Below are 18734 nucleotides of genomic sequence, written 5' to 3' on the forward strand. Positions count from 1 at the left end.
TTCAAGATTGAATAATTAATTCACTAAAAAGAAAATTCTGATAATGGTGCCTGGAAAATATGACTGGCATGCCAAGGTTTTGCCAGAAAGTAGGTAAAATTTGAATGTGAAAGTGAGTAAGATTTGAAAGTGAAATTAGGCAAAAGTGTTATATTTCTTAAACTTAATTTTGTGTGTGTTTGTGTGTGTGTGTGTGTGTGGGTGTGTGTGTGTTGCCGGTGGGCCTTTCTAATGAACATATCTCTTAGCTCATTTATTGCTTTCCAATTGACACATTGGTCTTTAACTGAAAGCCTCATCATTTTAATAGTGCCATTAAACCGTCCAGTGTTTTTTTCCACAATTACACAATGCGGGGAACACGGAAACATTAAATCTTTCAGGTTATTCTGCTTTTTAATGAGGTAACACTCTTGTGCTTGAAGTGTGAGCAAGTTTGTCTGAGAGCATAGCCATTTGGATTGCCCCGGCCTACAAGGTCTAAGGTTTAAATTCAGCCAATGCACATTTCCTTTCTTCTTCTATAAAAAAAATATATATACTGCAAATCTATTATTTTTCCATTGAGGAAGACTGCCTGTGCCTTGAAGACCACATGTCTATGTTTGCCTGGCAATGTCTGGTATTTATTTTGAGAGAGCAGAAATCCAGTATTTTGAAAGTATGCAGGTTTAATCTACTTTTTCAGATATCAGCCTTTGTGGTATTGACCCTTTGTGATAGATGCTAGCAATCTCAGGAAAGTCAAATTAAAGTACTAACAGTGCACAGTGCTTTTTATTTATTTATTTATTCATTGTTTTCCAATAAAAAACAGGCAACCAAAAAAACAAAAAAACAATTAGGACTGACACCAATGCTGAATACCTAAATCAGGATCGATTTTGTTGTTTGAAAGTGGTCTTTGTGGACAGCGAGCTTAGTCAGGCTGATAGTGTTTTCAACAACACTCTGCTCATTTGAGCTTGAATGAGGGTAATCTGATGAGACTCTTGTGTTTGCCCCTGTAGAACAGCAGGTCAAATGTTTTGTTTTGAATATCTATAATTGAAATATGGGCCTCTATTTTAATTCAGAAGTTAATTTATTTATTAGGTCAATGAAGTACACAGAGTCATGATTTCATATTCAAAACATATGAGCATTCAAATATACGATTTAAAGGTACTGGTGATTATCAGTTAAATTACTTATCCTCTCAGTGAGCATTTATTATGTATTCATTATACTTATTAAGTCTTCTGCTGTTGTAGCCTATCCACTTAGAGGATGCTCTTCTGCATACCACTGTTGTAATGTATGGTTATTTGCGTTACTGTCACCTTCATGTCAAATAGTCTGGCCCTTCTCCACTGACCTCTCTCATTAACAATACATTTCTGACCGCAGAACTGCTGCTCACTGGATGTTTTTAGTTTTTCACACCATTCTCTGCAAACTCTAGAGACTGTTGTGCATGAAAATCCCATAAGATCAGCAATTTCCGAGATACTCAAACCACCCTGTCTGGCAACAAGAATCATTCCATGGTCAAAGTCACTTAGATTACATTTTTTCCCCATTCTGATGGTTGATGTGCACAGTAACTGAAGCCTCTGACCTGTATCTGCATGATGTTGCAGTATTGCAGTATTACCTGTATTATGCATAGCACTGCTGCCACCTGATTGGCTGATAAGATAATTGCATGAATAAGTAGGTGTACACGTGTCCCTAATAAAGTGCTCAGTGAGTGTTTCACCATAATAATTGACAGTATGTGCAGGTAACATTTTGGTTTAACATTTTAAAAGACCTGATTTTTTCCCCTCACTCATATGGCATGTCCAATCGTTACTTTGTTTGCAATCACATTCATGCTGCCCATGTGGGAGAGTATAGACATCCACAGTTCTTCTTCGATACATGTGGTGTTACCTGCCTGCTTCTTATCACACCGCAGTCGTCGGGCCAAGCTTGCACAGACCTGAGCTGGAGGAAGACATTTAATTCACCAGTAGGGGTCGCTGGAGAGCGATGAAACACACACCCCTAACTGACTTCACCTCTCCTGTAACTGAGCGATGGCAGTTTGCGCTTCAGCACGCGGGGCAACCGTCCAGTTGGCACTAGCACGTTCTGAATCCGATCCGTGGCCATCGTCTGCACACCACTACAGCGCCTGATCCGAATGAGCCTCCAGGCAGCCGAACAGCTGCTGCTCTGAAAAAAATAAAATAAATAAGTTAGCTGCGTCCCCAGCTTTTATGTCTGTATTTCTGTTTGTTAACACCTTCGCACTGTTTGTTAATACCTTCAGCTCCCTGCCGGTATGTGCTTCCTGCTCCCTGTCCGCTAATTCACCCCCTGCAGCCAATCACGTGGCCGCTATTTTATTGCCTTGGCAACGGTCCGCTAGCAGTTATTCGCCCTTCTTTTATTTGCACTTCCTTCTCCAGTGGCGCAGTCGTGCCTGGCCCCAGCCATCTGTCCTCTACATTACACAAACAGCCCAGTGGCCTCACCATCTTCCCCGCTCAAGGAGTTTGTTTAGGAGAGTAGGCCAGATAGTGGCACCTGGGAGTTGGAGTTCCAAGCAATAGTTCAAGACCGATAATACTTAGATATGGTAGAAGGTGCAGGGGGGGCGCGGACAGTTATTACCGAGATGTGTCTTGGCGTGTGGAAACATATTTCATGGGAAAATAAAATACAAGCAACCAGGGACGATACAAAAGACCGTAATTGTTAAGGCTGGAAAAGCATGGAAATGGGTTGTGTGTTGTGAGTGTGGTAAGGAGGCTTATGTCATTAAGGGCGCTGTAACACAACTCCCTAATGTGATCAAATATTTGCTTTTATTGTCCTCTACACAGCCTATTAGTGATTGCAGGTGTTGTGCTTTTACACGTAGTTCTACAAAGATGAGATAGAAAGGGAGAGGCACACAGACAGGGGTATTTGAATAAATGCTGTTAAAAATGCGCAGAGCAGAGACTTCATACGCATGTCTCATTAATCTAACCCAGTTTCTTTATTAGTCATTAGTATGCAAATGCAATCACTTTTGAAGGGGGCCTTGACACTGAAACTGATGCTATCTACAATGTTATTTTAAATGTACTGTAATATAGCACACATTTCTCTTGATGTAAGGTATAACATTCATAATCCAACATATATATTTTTTTTTTTTTTATATTTAAATGCAAAAGTAGGGGACGCTGACACAATTTTGACTCCAGCACATTGAATTTGAAAGAATGAGGTTAAAGTGCAGACTGACATCCATATTTGGTGATCAATATAGGAATTTCAGTTTTTGTTAATGAATGAATTTCTTGAATCTCTAAGATTTTATCTAAAGCGACTTACAGTTGATTAGACTAAGCAGGGGCCAATCCTGCATGGAGCAACACAAGGTAAAGGGCCTTGCTCAAGGGCACAACAGCTGTGCAGATATTATTGAACCACCAACCTTCTGGGTCGCAGTTATGTACCTTAGCCACGAGGCAACATGCTTGTAATGCAATATTTTTGTTCTTGATTTTAAATCCTTTAAATGACTGCCTGAAGCTTGCCTGGATATCACCAGATGCTGGGTATCTACTCTGGTTATGCTTTGCCAGATCTGTACTGCAGAGCATCACCAGGGAAGATATGTTTGCATTCATTAACTGTATGTAAAACGCTTGTAGTATTATAATTTTAGTAGTGTGCTTGCTTCATGAAGAAAGTGAATACATATTGTGTGAACCCAGTTATAAAATTACCCAAACTGAGAGGTGGACTGCCCTGAGTCTGTTCAGAAATATAGAACAGGATTTTCATTAGTTCATTCTCAATTATTAATGCCTGCATTCTGCATCATCAATCTACGATTGTAGGAAACCCGAACATTGAATAACAGCTTTCATGTTTCTTTCTTATTTGCAGCCCTTTATAATAGAAAATCATGTTTGTGTCCCTCGCTATCTTTTGTTCTTGATTGAAATCTTGGTCACTGTGGTACTATCAAAGGGTTGTACAGCCGGCTCGGAACTTGGGACAAATACTAATCCTTGCCTGTCCTAAATTAAAGCAAAACAAAGAAAGAGCGAGAGAAAGTGTGTGAGAGAGATGCATTCAGTGCAGAGCCCCTGGTAAGTTCTTTTTTTTTTGCTCACACTTCATAAGTATGCATTCTGCTTAGCCTCATCGTAGACTTTTTAATATTGTTCTTTGGAAAGTTTGCACAAAAGGTTTGATCTGAGCCTATCGTCACCCGCAGGCTTATGTGTCAGGATTTTAAAAAGCAGACTGCTGTGCTTTCTGTTACTGTTTGACAGACTATGAAAAGTTTGAGAACAGATGAGGTGGGTAAATCCTGGCAAAATATATTTTTGAGAGTATATAACCTACAAAATGTGTGAACACCGTCAATCTTCATAACCTCAGAGCTGACAAGTACCACTTATGACAACAGGATAAGTCTGATAAGTAGTCCGTTGCAGTATAATGTGTGTTAAATAGGATCTTACCAAATATATTCAGTTTATTTTATGGGTTAACCAGATGTGTCTCTTCTGTGTTTTTCAGGTAATCCTCATATTGACAAAGCTTTATGACTTCAACCTGGGCAGTGTCACTGAAAGCTCCTTGTGGAGGTAAGAGTGAAGCATTTAACCCCTTGAGTCTCACCGGCCCAGGGCTCATTTTTGGTGATATTGTCATTGAATTTGAATGGGAATTTGACCAGCAATGTGGCTGTGGCTCCTTTGTATTTATAAACACACCAGCCACAGCTACAATAATCTGTATCCAGTCAAAAACAGAAAATCTTTTCAGGGAGAAAAAAGCTTGCACTTTCATTGTGATTGAGCTTCTTTAACTTTGTTTTAGTAATATTTGGAGTAATTTTGACTCTAACCCCAAAGAGTTACCTTTCGGAAAACACCAGATTTATGCTTGTCGTCAAACAAGAATAGTAAGTATTTTATTCTAATTTTCAAGCTTGTGTCAAGAAAATATTGACAAAAGCTTGAAAACATTTAAAGGGTTAAGTATTTACAGAAGTGTTTTAATTCCATTTGAGGATATGACCATTTGGGATATAAACAGTATACTGGATGAGAAGCAATAGAATGGCCTTTACTTGTTTGTACAGCTACTTTTTCATCTTCTCAATTTATTATTCTCCCCTTTTCATAATGTCACATGCAGATACAGCTAGCCCTATTTTTCCTAACCCAGACATGTGTAGTTCTTGTGTTGGTCTAGGACCTTTGAATTTGTATTTATCTCGGTACTGCAGTTCCTGAAGTTGTAGACATCTCGGTATGGTAGCTACAGACTTGGCCTAACTACCTTGTGTACTTGACTTATGTTCATGGCTTCACAACCGATCATATGTGAATTATACCTTATCTGACCTGTTTGGTTGTTTGTTTTGTAACCTTGATATGCACCTTTTTGTACATCATTTTTTGATAAAAGCATCTGCTAAATAAAATGTAATTTAATGTAATGTAATGATGGATGAACTGGCCCAGCCGAATGCTAGGCCTTTAGCCAGGAAATGACCAAGGTAGCATTGGGGTGCAGACTTCATAGCGTGTGCGTTTTGTTGGAAGTTGTCTTGCCCTGTCAGTTGGCCCTTCAAGTTAATCCACGTGCATTAGCGTTTACGTGGACTTTGGGCATTGGTCAGGGTTGGAACACAACAATAAAAGGCTGGTGTTGAAGCAACCATGGCTTAACCCACATGCAATGCCTTCTATTCTGCTCTTCTGCATCACAACAATGAAGATAAAGCCAGTGCTAACTGCAGATTACGTTCATCTAATCTGTAGTCGGACATCATCTTCAACGTTCTCTCAAGGTCTATTCTCTTGCTTTGCACTCACCAGACAAGACATCTCTTCAGCCTCCAGACAGTTTTGTTTACTTTACTCCCTATCCAAAGCAATTCCAGTTTCCGCCATAAAATTTGCGCTCACAGTGGCCATTTCCTGGGCTGGAGTGTGATTCCATGCCTTGTGCAAAGAATACAAATATGTGTAAACGAGGAGGTGACCATCTGGGCATTGTGCCCACAAAACCCCCCAGTTGTTGGGCAACTATCAAACGTCTGTCGGCTTGGTGTATTCCCTCTTTAACCACCACTAATGGGCAATAACACAGCGAATGCCCCTGTAACACTGGCTACAGTATCACATTTTACTGTAGCATAAACATTATTTTAATTCGGTGAAATAAAGAGACCAACAAACATGAATGAATGAATTACAATTAATTGTGCTAATTCACCATTCAATCTTCTGATCATAACACTACAAATTTAAATGTAATTTAGAATTTTAATTGTCTTGACAGTCACTATTTTCCATACCAAATTAGATTTTAGGGTGTATTAACATTTCCTGCTAATATTGAGACTTGAACAGTTGTGAACACCAGCACAGGGAAACAGCAGTGGGTTTTAAAGCACCTTTCTCGTCGTTACTCTGATTAATGTGCGCAGAACGCGGGGTGGCGGCGGGGGTGTGGGTTCTCGCTGGGAGTCGCTAACCCCGGGCGGAATCGTGCTGTTTCATCCTTGGGCGAGGAAGTCACCTCATTTGCTTCACAGAAAGTCTCGTCGAATAAATCAGCCACGATGTGAATTTCTAAGTGCTGCGCAGTGCCCTAAATAAAGGCGTTCCAAGTGCAAATACGATTTAGAGCGTGGATGACCTAATGGTCTCTCATTGCTGCACAAAGGTGGTCCCGGGAAGCTGCCTGTTACTGAGCTCTGAACTGACCCATCAAAGAAGCTATTTAACCTATTATGGACTAAGGCGCCCTTTAGAAAACCCATAGAAAGACCTTTCAATGCATTTCAACTGTCATGTAAAAAATGTCTTGAAAAACGATAATACAACACTGGCATCACATCCGTCTGTTAAGGGGTTAAAAGCTGAAGCTTTTTCCTTGTATTTTTACCTTTTGCTTCTCCCCCCAATGTTTGAAGCCCAGCACTATCTTGCAGAGAGTCACGTTGTGTAACATCATTGTAGCATACAACATCAGGAGAGTATTGGATATGCGTTTAAATGTGAATGTATATCTTTATAATAATTGTATGGCTGTTCAATTGCGTTACTATTCTTGGCATGTGATGACGCGGTTTTCTGACGCTCGTATTGTGAAAACAATTCATACAATGAAGTTGTTAGCTCTGTGGCTCTTTTCAAACACCGATCAGGAAACACTAATGGTGGCTCAGCAGGTTGCCCGACAACAAACATGTCATTCAATTTCGAATATCTGGGCTGCAGCCTATCCGAATATTCCCTGGGCTGTGCAAATAATATTATTATGTATGTATTATGTATGTATATTATTAATGTAGCAAATTTTGATGTGATGTGTTTCAATTCCACCATGAACAGAGCACAAACCATGATCATGGGGCAGCCTATAACCTAGGTGCATGACTGGGAACCGGATGGTTGGTTGTTGAAGCCCCGGATAAGATCCACAGAGCTGTTGGGCCTTTGAGCAAGGCCCTTAACCCCACATTGCTCTAGTCAGAGGTGGAGGTATAGGCGGTGTGGCACACTGGGGCCTGGAGCATGGGGGGGCCCACAACGATGATCTTAATAGGATTCTTTCTAGTAGGCCCTTAGCAGCCTTCTGAGTATGGGCCTATCACATTTAACTTTTATAAGTAAGGAGATGCAGTGAATTGCCTCTTCCAGTTTCACAGAACTTCAATTGCAAAACTGGTGCAATCCACAGGATCTAAAGTGAATTCAATGATCTAGGCGAAATCCATTTAAGGACTGAAGAAAATATGGCAAAATTGTAGTCTTCCAGCCAAGCTGTTTCTCGTTTAAAAATGCTCTCTGTTTCAGCTAACAACTCTGTTTCTCTGTTTACAACTTCACTAAGTTACGTGCCACTAGAAGAGAACTGGTACTGGCTATGAGTTAGCCAACCCTCTCTTTTCGAAAGTTGTATTCAACTTTTTTTAGTTCTACATTACATTGTAAACGTGTGGTGCAGGGTGGAGCTGGTCCTGACTGCAATTTAAGGTCCGTAATACTATGTGTTCAGAACTAATCTAGTGTTAGAGAAATGTAGATGTTGTTAACGTTAGCTAATCAAAACAAACATGAACAAACATGTTCAGTAAAAAAAAAATGTTTGTTAAACATAAAAGTTAGCTAGCCGACATTAGCTGTTGATATTTGCTTCTAAAGCTGGACAAGGATGTAACGTTTCAAACAATATATTATATAAAGTTTGTTAACTTCATGTGGAGGGAGGGACTGAACAGCACAAAACGAGATGCCAGTGCTAACGAAAGTGCTGCGGTGGAAGATATATACAGAGCTGACATTAGCTACAAGCTTAAATTCTCCCTTTGTTCACGAATGAGCATCAGAATTTAGTTTCTCACTTTGTGCTACTCTGTTTGTATGTGCAGTGATATATAGCCAGGAACCTAAACCTAAATGCTCAGGACCCGCTGTTGCTACAAGATAAGCTTTATGTTGTTTAACGTTAGCTAGCTAACATTGCACTGAGGTGGTGGGTCACGGTGATTAACGTTAGCTAGCTCCTTCTAGACTCTGATTAGGTAACTACAGACTCAAAGGCATAGTTAACATTTACATTATTGTTTTTGTTTTGAGTTGTAAGTTCCTGTTTCAGCAGTAATATGTTAGTAAGTTCGTATTCATTTTGGGAGGGCAAAAAGAAATCTTACACAGATTTCATAACAAGCTTCCGCCACTGGCTCCAGGGGGGATTGCCCCTGCTTAGTCCAATCAACTGTACCTTGCTTCGAATAAAAGAGTCCGCTAAATAACAAAATTATGAAGAATTATTAATTAAAATAAATGATCATCTTCTGACTTAGTGCTCCCAATAGAAGTATGTTTTTGTGCGTTTTGTTGTTGTTGTTGTTAGCATTATTTAAGTGGAAAGAATGACATGCCTTTAGGGTTTCTGATATCTGCAGTTTCATTGACAGAACTCTGGTCCTCATGTTGACAACCACCAATAACAGACTCCAAAGGCAATCAAATGCCACTGAAATTGTATATTGTAATCGGACTACGTATAACAATGTATAAATTAATAAACACTGAAAATCTGCACTTTAACCACAAGTGAATTGTTTAATTATAGTACATTGCAAAATCTACAAAAACAAAGATGTCTTTGTCCCAAGAATTATGGAGCTCACTGCGTGTGTGTTTTAATGAAGTCATAGACCAAGCGCGATGCGATGATGTTTCACTTAAAACAGATACGATCCTTAAAAATAAAAACCTTACAAATCGTAAAAACAAAGAACATCCAGAGAAGGGAAATGCGAGTGTTATCCGAGTGAACTCCTGCGCAGAGGTGTACCCAAATAAGACGCGGCTGCAGGCGGAGTTCTTTCACAAAGCTTAACGCCGGTAATGGCTCTTCATTGCAGGAACACACTTTTGATCGTGCGGTTCGGGAGCCTGAGAAGAGCAGGGCAGAAAGTGAGTCATGATGGGAAATCGAGCGCGGGAGAGTCTCGCTATAAATTTCATCCGTCCAGGATAGCTGCGGGTGATGAATAGCGCGACTTTGGGAAAGGGAATTCTAAAGTAGACTGAGAGGGAAAGGGAGAGAACAACATTACATCTTCCTAAAAATAGTCATAAATAATAATAAAAACTTCCTGCCAATTACAGAGGCGAAAACTCGAAAGTGAGAAAAAAAATGAGAGCAGCTCGAAAATAAGCGCTATCTGCTGTCTCTTTCCTCAGCTTTCCCTCTCAATAAGCAGCTTTATGGCCTGCCATCTGTAGCTCATAACGCAGGCATGCACAGACTGCCTAAGTTGATCTGGGGAAACCTTCAGAAAAGTTTGAAAACTTGCTCAAGTGACAGAACGGTCCTCCCGAATCTTTCGTATCTGTAGTATCTTTTTCAGCGATCAGTGATACATTCTCTGGCTAACCCTGTGTCTTTCACACGCTCGATTTATCTGTGGTGCTATAATATGTCCCCAGCGCTGTCACAAAGGATTTCACTCCACCAGCTATGATTTTGTAATGTGGTAAAATCTAAACTGAAGTCTATTTAATGCAGCTTTTCCTTATTAATTATTTATAGGCTCTGTAAGTGCATTAGTAAGTTTGATTCTTTAAGGGTTTTCAAGATGAGATTTCTTGTATTTTCTTCCAAATGGGGAAACTGTATTTAGCATTTTGCAAATGGCAAATTAAGTACACCATTTTTGCCTAATTAAATTCAAGATGGCAGACATGGCAGAGCGAAATGTGACTAGCACCTTACACTGGTCTTGTTGGGTTTGGGTTCTGATCCAAGAGCTAATGGGATTAGTACTCAGTGTATATGCTATGCCAAATATATCCTGCCAGGAGGTATTGGGCATAGCATACTTAAAACAGGCATAGCAAAAGTATTGTAAGTATGGAATATCCCTGTGGTTGTTTCATCTTTGAAATTACATTCTACATGGTGATTAATGCTAGGCAAATGTCAGACACATCACCTCCTTTGAGACTTTTTACCACAAGAAGAAAAAAAAAACATTAATTACACATGCATATCCATCAGTATGCTACACTTAAATTACGCTCTGTTGCTTTTGACAAGTTGATGAGATTTTTACGCAATTCTCAGAAACTGCCTGTAAAAGGAGGCTTTTGAATTCTAATGGTTTGGATCCCCATACTGCATGCGTTGTTAAACTCATGATCTCAGGATTTTAAAGTGTGGCAGAAACTAAATTACAGAGAGCTTCAGGATATGAAGAAAGCCCCAGAGGATGTTATTAAAAAGTAGGAATTACAATAGTATGAAAAGGAAAGCAGTAAATTACCTCCTTAATAACAAAATGAATGATTTATGAATGCAGCCTAGGGCTTGCAGAAGTAATGTTCATGAGAGAAAAACTGCTACACTAAAGGTTCTCTGTAATCATGCCTCACGTATCTAAGTGCATCTGTATTCACAGAGTTGAAAGTTTCATCTGTTTATTTGGCAGATGTCTCTTTCTGGGAGACTTGCTGGGTATTAATGAATTGAACTGAAAAAAAATGATATTACAAACAAGCAAAAAAATAAAAATCTAAATACACGTAGAACAAATGATCCCATGATCCCGCAATTCTTATATCACAATTGTGAAATAAAAACAAAAAAGAGAACAATGCAATAAAAAACTAGCAATCATAATTCTACGCTATGTGTAGCACCTTTTTTCACTGGAGAGCTGAGTGTCAAGGCAATTATTCATTGACAACTTGCATCCTGGTGAGGATTATCACTGTAATAAAGTGATGGATAACAATGGAATTTAAAATGTCACCTGTGTGCCAGTGCAATCTGGCTGTTTACTACCTTATGTGCTGTTGTTAAAGATAATACACAGGCTCGCAAACTGTTTTGGCGTTTGTGCAGTGCGATTTTATTCTTCAGTGATATACCACAGCTTCTGGAGCTACTCTATTTTATTTTCTGCAATACTAAGGCTCATTTTATCAAGAACAATAATGGGCAATACAGATTGAACAGCATTGAACAAGCTACAAGTGCTCTCCTTATTTATTTATTTAGTTATTTTAAACAGGGTTTTTAGTGTTTTTGTTTTGGGTTTTGGGTTGTTCTTTTGTTTTATGAATCCTGATTGTTCACTACAGGGTTTCATTCAGCAAGCTTGAATGAAAATGTTTCAAACAGTCTTAACCTTAACAGTTGGCTAGAAATATATTTCACTTGTATTTCTTCCAGAGATATGGAAAGTAAAGGCACTGTCATTTGTTTAAACAGTTCTCTACTTACTGTATAAGGTATTATCTTATGATACGGTATATCCCTTGCTTATGGTTGCACTGTAAAAATAAATCAATATTTATTTGTTGAAAAAGTTATTGTAGCCAGTGTAATTTTTCTTACAGTGACACTAGCCACAAGAATAATCTCTATTTGTCTATTTGTGTGTCTGAATCCCTTTTTAAAATACTTTTGCCCTATTGAAATGGCAGAAGCCTAAATTGATTAGTTTTTAATGGCGACATCTCCTAGATAGATAGATAGATACTTTATTCATCCCTCATCCCTCATCCCTCATCAGCCCCATGTAGTTTTTTTGTCCTAACTTGTACGTGCTGTTTGTATGCATTCCTAAGCTATTCAAAGACTCTTTTTGTGTTATATATTTAAAAAAAAAACATAAATCAGTGAAAACATGTCATATTTATAACTTTTATTTAAGCCTCCCTAAAACCAATTTCTTATTGACTGTGGAGCGCTGGGGGCCAAATGGCTGGGTCTGGTTAAGACCCACATTCCCTCAGTAAGTGCCATCAGACACGTAATGGCTTCCGTGGGTCAGTATTGTGTATGTTAATTATGAAGCAGTTACTGCAGTGCAGGCATCCCATTGCTCACAGGGCCACTGGCTTACCTGCTTGGTCCTTAGGGAGGACCTCCTGCTGCTGACCCAACAACAGCTTTCTGCACTGGCCTGGTTTTTTTTTTTATCACATTCATTATCCTAACTAAGACTTGGCCCACTTAACTCCAGGCATCTGGAAGGAGAAGGCTGCAGGGTGGAATGGTGACTGTGTCTGTGTGAGTTCAAGACTCCATTTTGTGTAGCTACTAATCCCAAAGATGGCTAGTGTAGGGCACGACATATAAATGCTAACGCAATCCCTGTAAAGCACAGGTGACAAGCTCCATTCCTGGAGGGCCATGGGTCTGCTTTTTTCTGGATGTTCTCAGCACCAGTGGTCTCGATCTTGATTTTGTCTTTCATTGGCTAAAGCATCTGCACTTGTTGCCGAGGCCTTAATTGGCAGCTGATTGAAAGGGAGCCACAAAAGCCTGCAGATGCTGCGGCCCCCTGGGAATTTAGTTTGACACCCCGACAGTAAAGCAGGTTTGAATCATAGAGGTGACACTTAACACTTTGCAGTTGTCAATCTACGTTTGTGTGTAGACTACATGGATGTGAATGTGTGACTGTAGATTAGGTAGAGGTTGCACTTGAAATGATAACCGGCTAAACCGCTTAAAAAAAGCATATATGCATATCTCTACGTCACTGTTTCTGTCAGTTACTGAGATTCATTGAAACCATGCATTCATTTTTAATGCCATTCCATAGGGCTTTGCTATGAAATGTGGATAAAGGATTAATAAAATCAAGCTGCAACAGGGACCTCATCAGTAGTCAATTCATGGCATTTGAGGAAACAGTTTAAGCAACAACAGGGTGAGTCATCTCACTTCACCTTTCAACAGTGGAAGAAATCTCATTAGTTTGAGAAAAGAGGTAACCACCAAGTTCCGTGAATAGAAAGTCTCAGAACACTTGCTGTGAATGGAAATGTCTCTAGCCTCATCCGTTTTCTAAAAAAAACCTTAAAAAAAAACAGAAAAAATGAAAACAGCAGGAAGAAGAGAGGGGAATGAGGTGAATTAACTGAAAATCTGATTACTGAACATGACCGTTCCTTGGTATTACCGATAAATGGTGTTGATAAATAGCATGACATACAATTGCATAGCAATGCGCCAAATTTGCAGACTGGACATCTGCTCCCTGTAGACTTTTGACTTTTAGGTATTTGACTGAAATAAAATGAAGACCATCTGTGTTGCGGCCATTTTGGGTGAAGGAATTGCTGCAGAGATGCAATAACATGGCTATTTCTGTGCTGAGAACAGAGTAAGATGTTATATGCTGATGTGGTTATCACTGCAGTGGATATTAAGAGACGTAAACAAAAGCAGCTCATCTCCCTGCAACCAAAAGTCAATGTCAAGAGATGTTTTTGTGAGCCAGTCATTTTTTTGAATATGCGTTGGACCACATAATATTTGTGACCATAGGAAAGGGAAGTCTTACTGCAATTAAGATAAATTAGTCACATTTACACAAGCCTCAAAAAGCTAATACAAGGAGATGCTAATGAATGGATAATGCAACTTAATGTTTGTTTGCTGTCTATAAAAATCCACGGTGTGAAATAACAATGGGGCAAAACAGGGCAATCTCCAAATGGAGACCCAATATTGTCATGTACCATGCTTTTTTAGGATGTCATTTTGAGACAGGAGTGATTATTGGTACACAAAAATCCTGGTTCGGTATGTACTGTATGTATAAATACAAAATATAAAATGATTTTCATTCATTTAAATAATTTAAACCATGGATAGTTTGGCATAATTTCTTTCTGAACAAAATAAGGCAGTTGTCGGGGATAACTCAAGTGTTTTGAATTTAAGTTCTGTTTTACAAAAAGACTGTAATAGTTCTTACCACTGGAAGGCAAAGTTTTACATATACATTTGTGCCCAAGGACTCATGTGGGCAGCAATCCTCTACTGATGACTAATCAGAAGCGATGTGGAAGTGAAGAGATTGCTGAGACTTTGCTGAACTCCATTAAGAAGAAGGAGAGAGAGGGAGAGAGAAGAAAAGAGAAGATAGAGAGCCAGAGAGAAGAGGAAAGAGAGGCGACAGATTCATTGAAAACCAAAACCTCACTTCAGAAATACCACACTAGTTTGTGAGGGTGTGCATTACCTTTAACAACCGCACATTTTGAACAGAGAAGTCAGTAAACAGCCTGACTTCATTGGTGCACTGCTGACATTAGCCGTCAGAGAGTCAATTTTACTTTTAATAGCGTTCTTCACACCAAGGCCTCCTCGGGTGCAGAGCAGATAAAATACAAACCCGAGACACAAATCAGACAGATGTGTCCAGATTACAGAAAAGCACACAAAGAAAAATATATCATCGTTAAAAGCCATTGTTTCAGAGTTTGAGTCTTAGCTGGAAGAAAGTTCCAGAACTGGGGCACAACAGATGAAGGCTCTCAATGCAGCTGAATTGAGTACATGGGTACCCCCAGTTAATGCCTTAAAGAATCAACATGGTGGTCACAATCCTACCATACTGTATGAACCAGTGTTCCATGTTATGGAAATCATCATATGGTAATAGCAATGATCTTTGTGCAGATATCATGTGGTCACACCTGCTCAGGTCAAACATTAACTTGGCAGGAGTATTTTATTGAGTATTTTAATTGCAGCCTTAGTTTACGGTCGAGTTATCCACTAATATCAAGTGTCCAGAGGGGACATTGTAAAAGGGAGGGGGAGGGAGTTTTTCCTAGCCACTGTTGCCCTAGGCGTACTCTTGGGGGGCCGGTGCTCTGTAAAGCTGCTTCTTCACAAAGCCTTTTTGTTAAAAGTGCTATACAAATAAAAAATGATTAGAAATCGATCGATTGAAAAGGAGTGGACAAGCCCCTCTATACCACCACCACTGCTCCAATATGTTACGCGGTTTGCAATATTTCTCAAATGATAAAAGGCTTTATTTTTAGGATGGATTTGGGGACCAAATGAAAGATCAGAGTAAAAAAAAGCGCCCAAATACGTGACCCATGGGGAAATTAGAATTGGACTTCAAAAATAAATTCTGGCACGTCTGGTTTCGATTAATGGCTTTTTGATCCAGTTGGGAGCCATCTCCGTTTTACCAGGGTTTAGCTCCAGCCAATTTTACGCTATCCCTGTTTAATTTCACTAAAGTACTCTGTAGGTGCAGATACTGCCAAGTCCATTACAGCCAAAAATGATGCATAAATCTCTGTGTGAATTTAGAAGCAGATGCAAAAATGATACTGTACTTCATTAGCTACTATTGGTAACATGGAAACACTGAACAGCCTTTGTTCGAGATATAACTCTGAGAAACCATGCTGGTGACTTGGCTAAGCTAATGAAATGAGGTGCTAGAAAGTGTATGATTCAAGCCACTCGATAGACTGCACTCAAAACCTGCAGATATCACACGTGACCAGAATTGGCACCAAGCCCGTATCTGTAACTGGAGGTCACTGCAGACACGTAAGATGGCAGACTCAGTGGTGTGCCCCGGGTCAAGCAGATCAGATCAAGCCAAGTCATTAGTCTCAATGAAGGGGGTGGCCTGTAGCGTAGTCGTTAAGGTAAATGACTGGGACACGCAAGGTCGGTGGTTCTAATCCCAGTGTAGCCACAATAAGATCTGCACAGCCGTTGGGCCCTTGAGCAAGGCCCTTAACCCTGCATTGCTCCAAGGGAGGATTGTCTCCTGCTTAGTCTAGTCAATTGTACGTCGCTCTGGATAAGAGCATCAGCCAAATGGCAATAATCTAATCTAATTTTACCATTTTATTTAGTCATAACAAATGTCAAGATGTCAGCATTTTTTTAAGAATCAAATTGCCAAATGTTTTACTCGCTGGGTCAGAAATTATGATATATTCATCATGTAAATATCCCTTTAAGTTTAAATGCTAAAAGTACATTTTTCTTGTTCAAAAAGCAAGTGTGATATTCATTAAGAGGGATTAACTTAAAAGTGTATTCTTTGAAGTATTATATTCACTACATTGAATGCCATCTTCTCATTTTGGTTCTTCAATGTAATCCATGCTAGTAGTGCTGTAATGTCATCTTTTTCACAAAGAGCTTTAGGATTACATGCTAATGAATACTAATGAAATCAGGTTGGGATCAAAGAAAAGTATAAAGGTATGAAACTATAAAATATTTCTGACTCCTATTTCAAGCAATATGTATGTGTGTCTGTGTGTGTGTGTGCGCGTGCGCGTGTGAGGTTCTCACACTCTGAAATAGCTCTCTTTGTGTCTTTACAGGTCCACGGACTACGGCACAACCTACGAGAAACTCAACGAGAAATTAGGGAGGACAGTCATGAGTTACCTGTATGTCTGTCCAACAAATAAGAAAAAGGTATGACTTCACCTCGACTGCCTGTCAGAGCTTTCCTAAAACAACGCAAGTGGTTTGTGTAAACCTTTTCAGAAGCAAAGAGCCTGTTGGATTTGCTTTCATCTACTACTTCCATCTAAGTTAAGGAAAAATGTTGATTGACCATTGACCATGGTCACAGCTTTCAAGTTCACATGTGATAAGTTATTAACAAGCTTCGACATACAAATTATTTATGCCACGTATGCAACGATTATAGTCAGACGTACTAACCATCTACAAAAGGCCCCATTTACAAAACTCATTATTCCTTCTCTACACAGAAACAGAAACATTGAATCCCCTCTCTATAAAATGCATTGTCTCCAGTATGCTAACAGACCCATTTAGCCTCAGCTCTCACAAGAGAGAGCTGCATAATTTTTCCAGGAAAATATACACTGGCATATGATATTTAGATGATGCATTACACACCTTGCAAAGTGTGTTCTGGCTGCGACTTTGTAATTTAGATGACACATGTGTCGGCAGGAGGCAGACAGAGGAATCAAGAAAGCAAGGTGAATGTAATTTTCGTCTAATAAATGCTGTCGCTGAATATAACATTAGGGGCAATGATTAGGTCATAAAACTGCAGCTTAATTAAATCTGACAGGACCCCAGACAGGGGGAAACGGGTGTCCTGCCATCCCACCATTGTGACAGTAATGAATTGTGAAAAAGCAGGTCTCGGCCAAGAGAAAACTGGCTCTGAATCCGCAACCTGTTTATTGGCTGTTAATGAAAAACAATTAGTCTAAATCAATACGGGGCCGGGGCTGTAGTTAACGCTCCGGAAACTAAAGTCTTTATGCCAGAGGCAAGGTGTCCGCTGTTCTTTTCCTGTCCATAGTCCACAGAATGGCCTTTTTTGTTTCGAGCTGAACTATTTTCTTGTCTTTTAGCTCGAAAGACCGCGGAGGCCATACGAGGCCAACTGTCACTTAGTACATACATTTTTCTACTCTTTAAAAAGAAACAAAAATTGGTAAAGATTTTACAGCCGTGGCTGTTGAGCCAGTAGGCCAGTCCACCCAATTAAACCTTGTGCTTGTGAGATGGGTGTCCTTACGCAAAGGGCGCTGGGTGGCAGAGATAACACGAAAGGCTTTGTGGATGACGATGGGGCTGAAAATGGGCCTCCAACCTCTCCTCCTCTCTCCGGCTTTTCTCTTGCTTCTCCAGATAATGGTGCTGAGCGACCCAGAAGTGGACAGCAGTGTTTTGATCAGCTCGGACGAGGGAGCGAGCTATCAGAAATTCCGCCTCAACTTCTACATCCTGAGTCTGCTGTTTCATCCATCGCACGAAGACTGGATTCTGGCTTACAGTAGTGATCAAAAGGTGAGGCGCTCCTCTTTTTGGACGTGTGCACTGCACTGGGCAGATTCTACGTGATCGGTTTGAGGTTGCTTAGGGCTTTTAAAGAAGTAAATGTTAAAATCAATTCTAAAATTGAGCCAGCCATGCAGAGACATAAAGGCAGAACTGACAGGACAGGGGTCTTTATCTCGTACGTGTCTTATGCTATGATTTCAGCTTTTCCTTTTGCTTTCCAATGGCCTGACCTTTTTGCTTCAGATGTGGATAAATGGGAACAGGTAATCTCTGAATATATGCAACTTGCATTTCCTCCTTGTATTATATTATATTATTTTATATTATATTATATTATATTATATTCCTAGCGGATATAAATATAATGTAGCTTGCATATGAAAAAGACAATGATAGATGTGAAAATTGCTTGGAAAGCAGCGTGAATCTGATGAATCTTTGAAAATATATCTGTATGTTTTCTTAGCCACTGTTCCTCTCCAGACCCATCTAGGGAGGGATTCTGGGGGATTAGTGACTCAATGGGATATCACAGACTTGAAATCATTGCACCAGAAAGCAGTCTTTGACTAATTTCTGATTAAAACGAACAG

General features: G+C 39.7%; 1 protein-coding gene across 1 annotated transcript in view; it reads left to right on the forward strand.

The window, feature by feature from the left end:
• The window catches only part of LOC133118604 (VPS10 domain-containing receptor SorCS3-like), a 133106-nt gene that overhangs the window by 55131 nt on the left and 59241 nt on the right, over positions 1-18734 (forward strand). The window contains exons 2-4 of the mRNA XM_061228713.1: positions 4558-4625; positions 16689-16785; positions 17989-18147. Coding sequence (XP_061084697.1) covers positions 4558-4625; positions 16689-16785; positions 17989-18147 — 324 coding nt within the window. The remainder of the gene's footprint in view (positions 1-4557; positions 4626-16688; positions 16786-17988; positions 18148-18734) is intronic.

Source organism: Conger conger, chromosome 18, assembly GCF_963514075.1.
Source record: "Conger conger chromosome 18, fConCon1.1, whole genome shotgun sequence".
Lineage (NCBI taxonomy): Eukaryota > Metazoa > Chordata > Actinopteri > Anguilliformes > Congridae > Conger > Conger conger.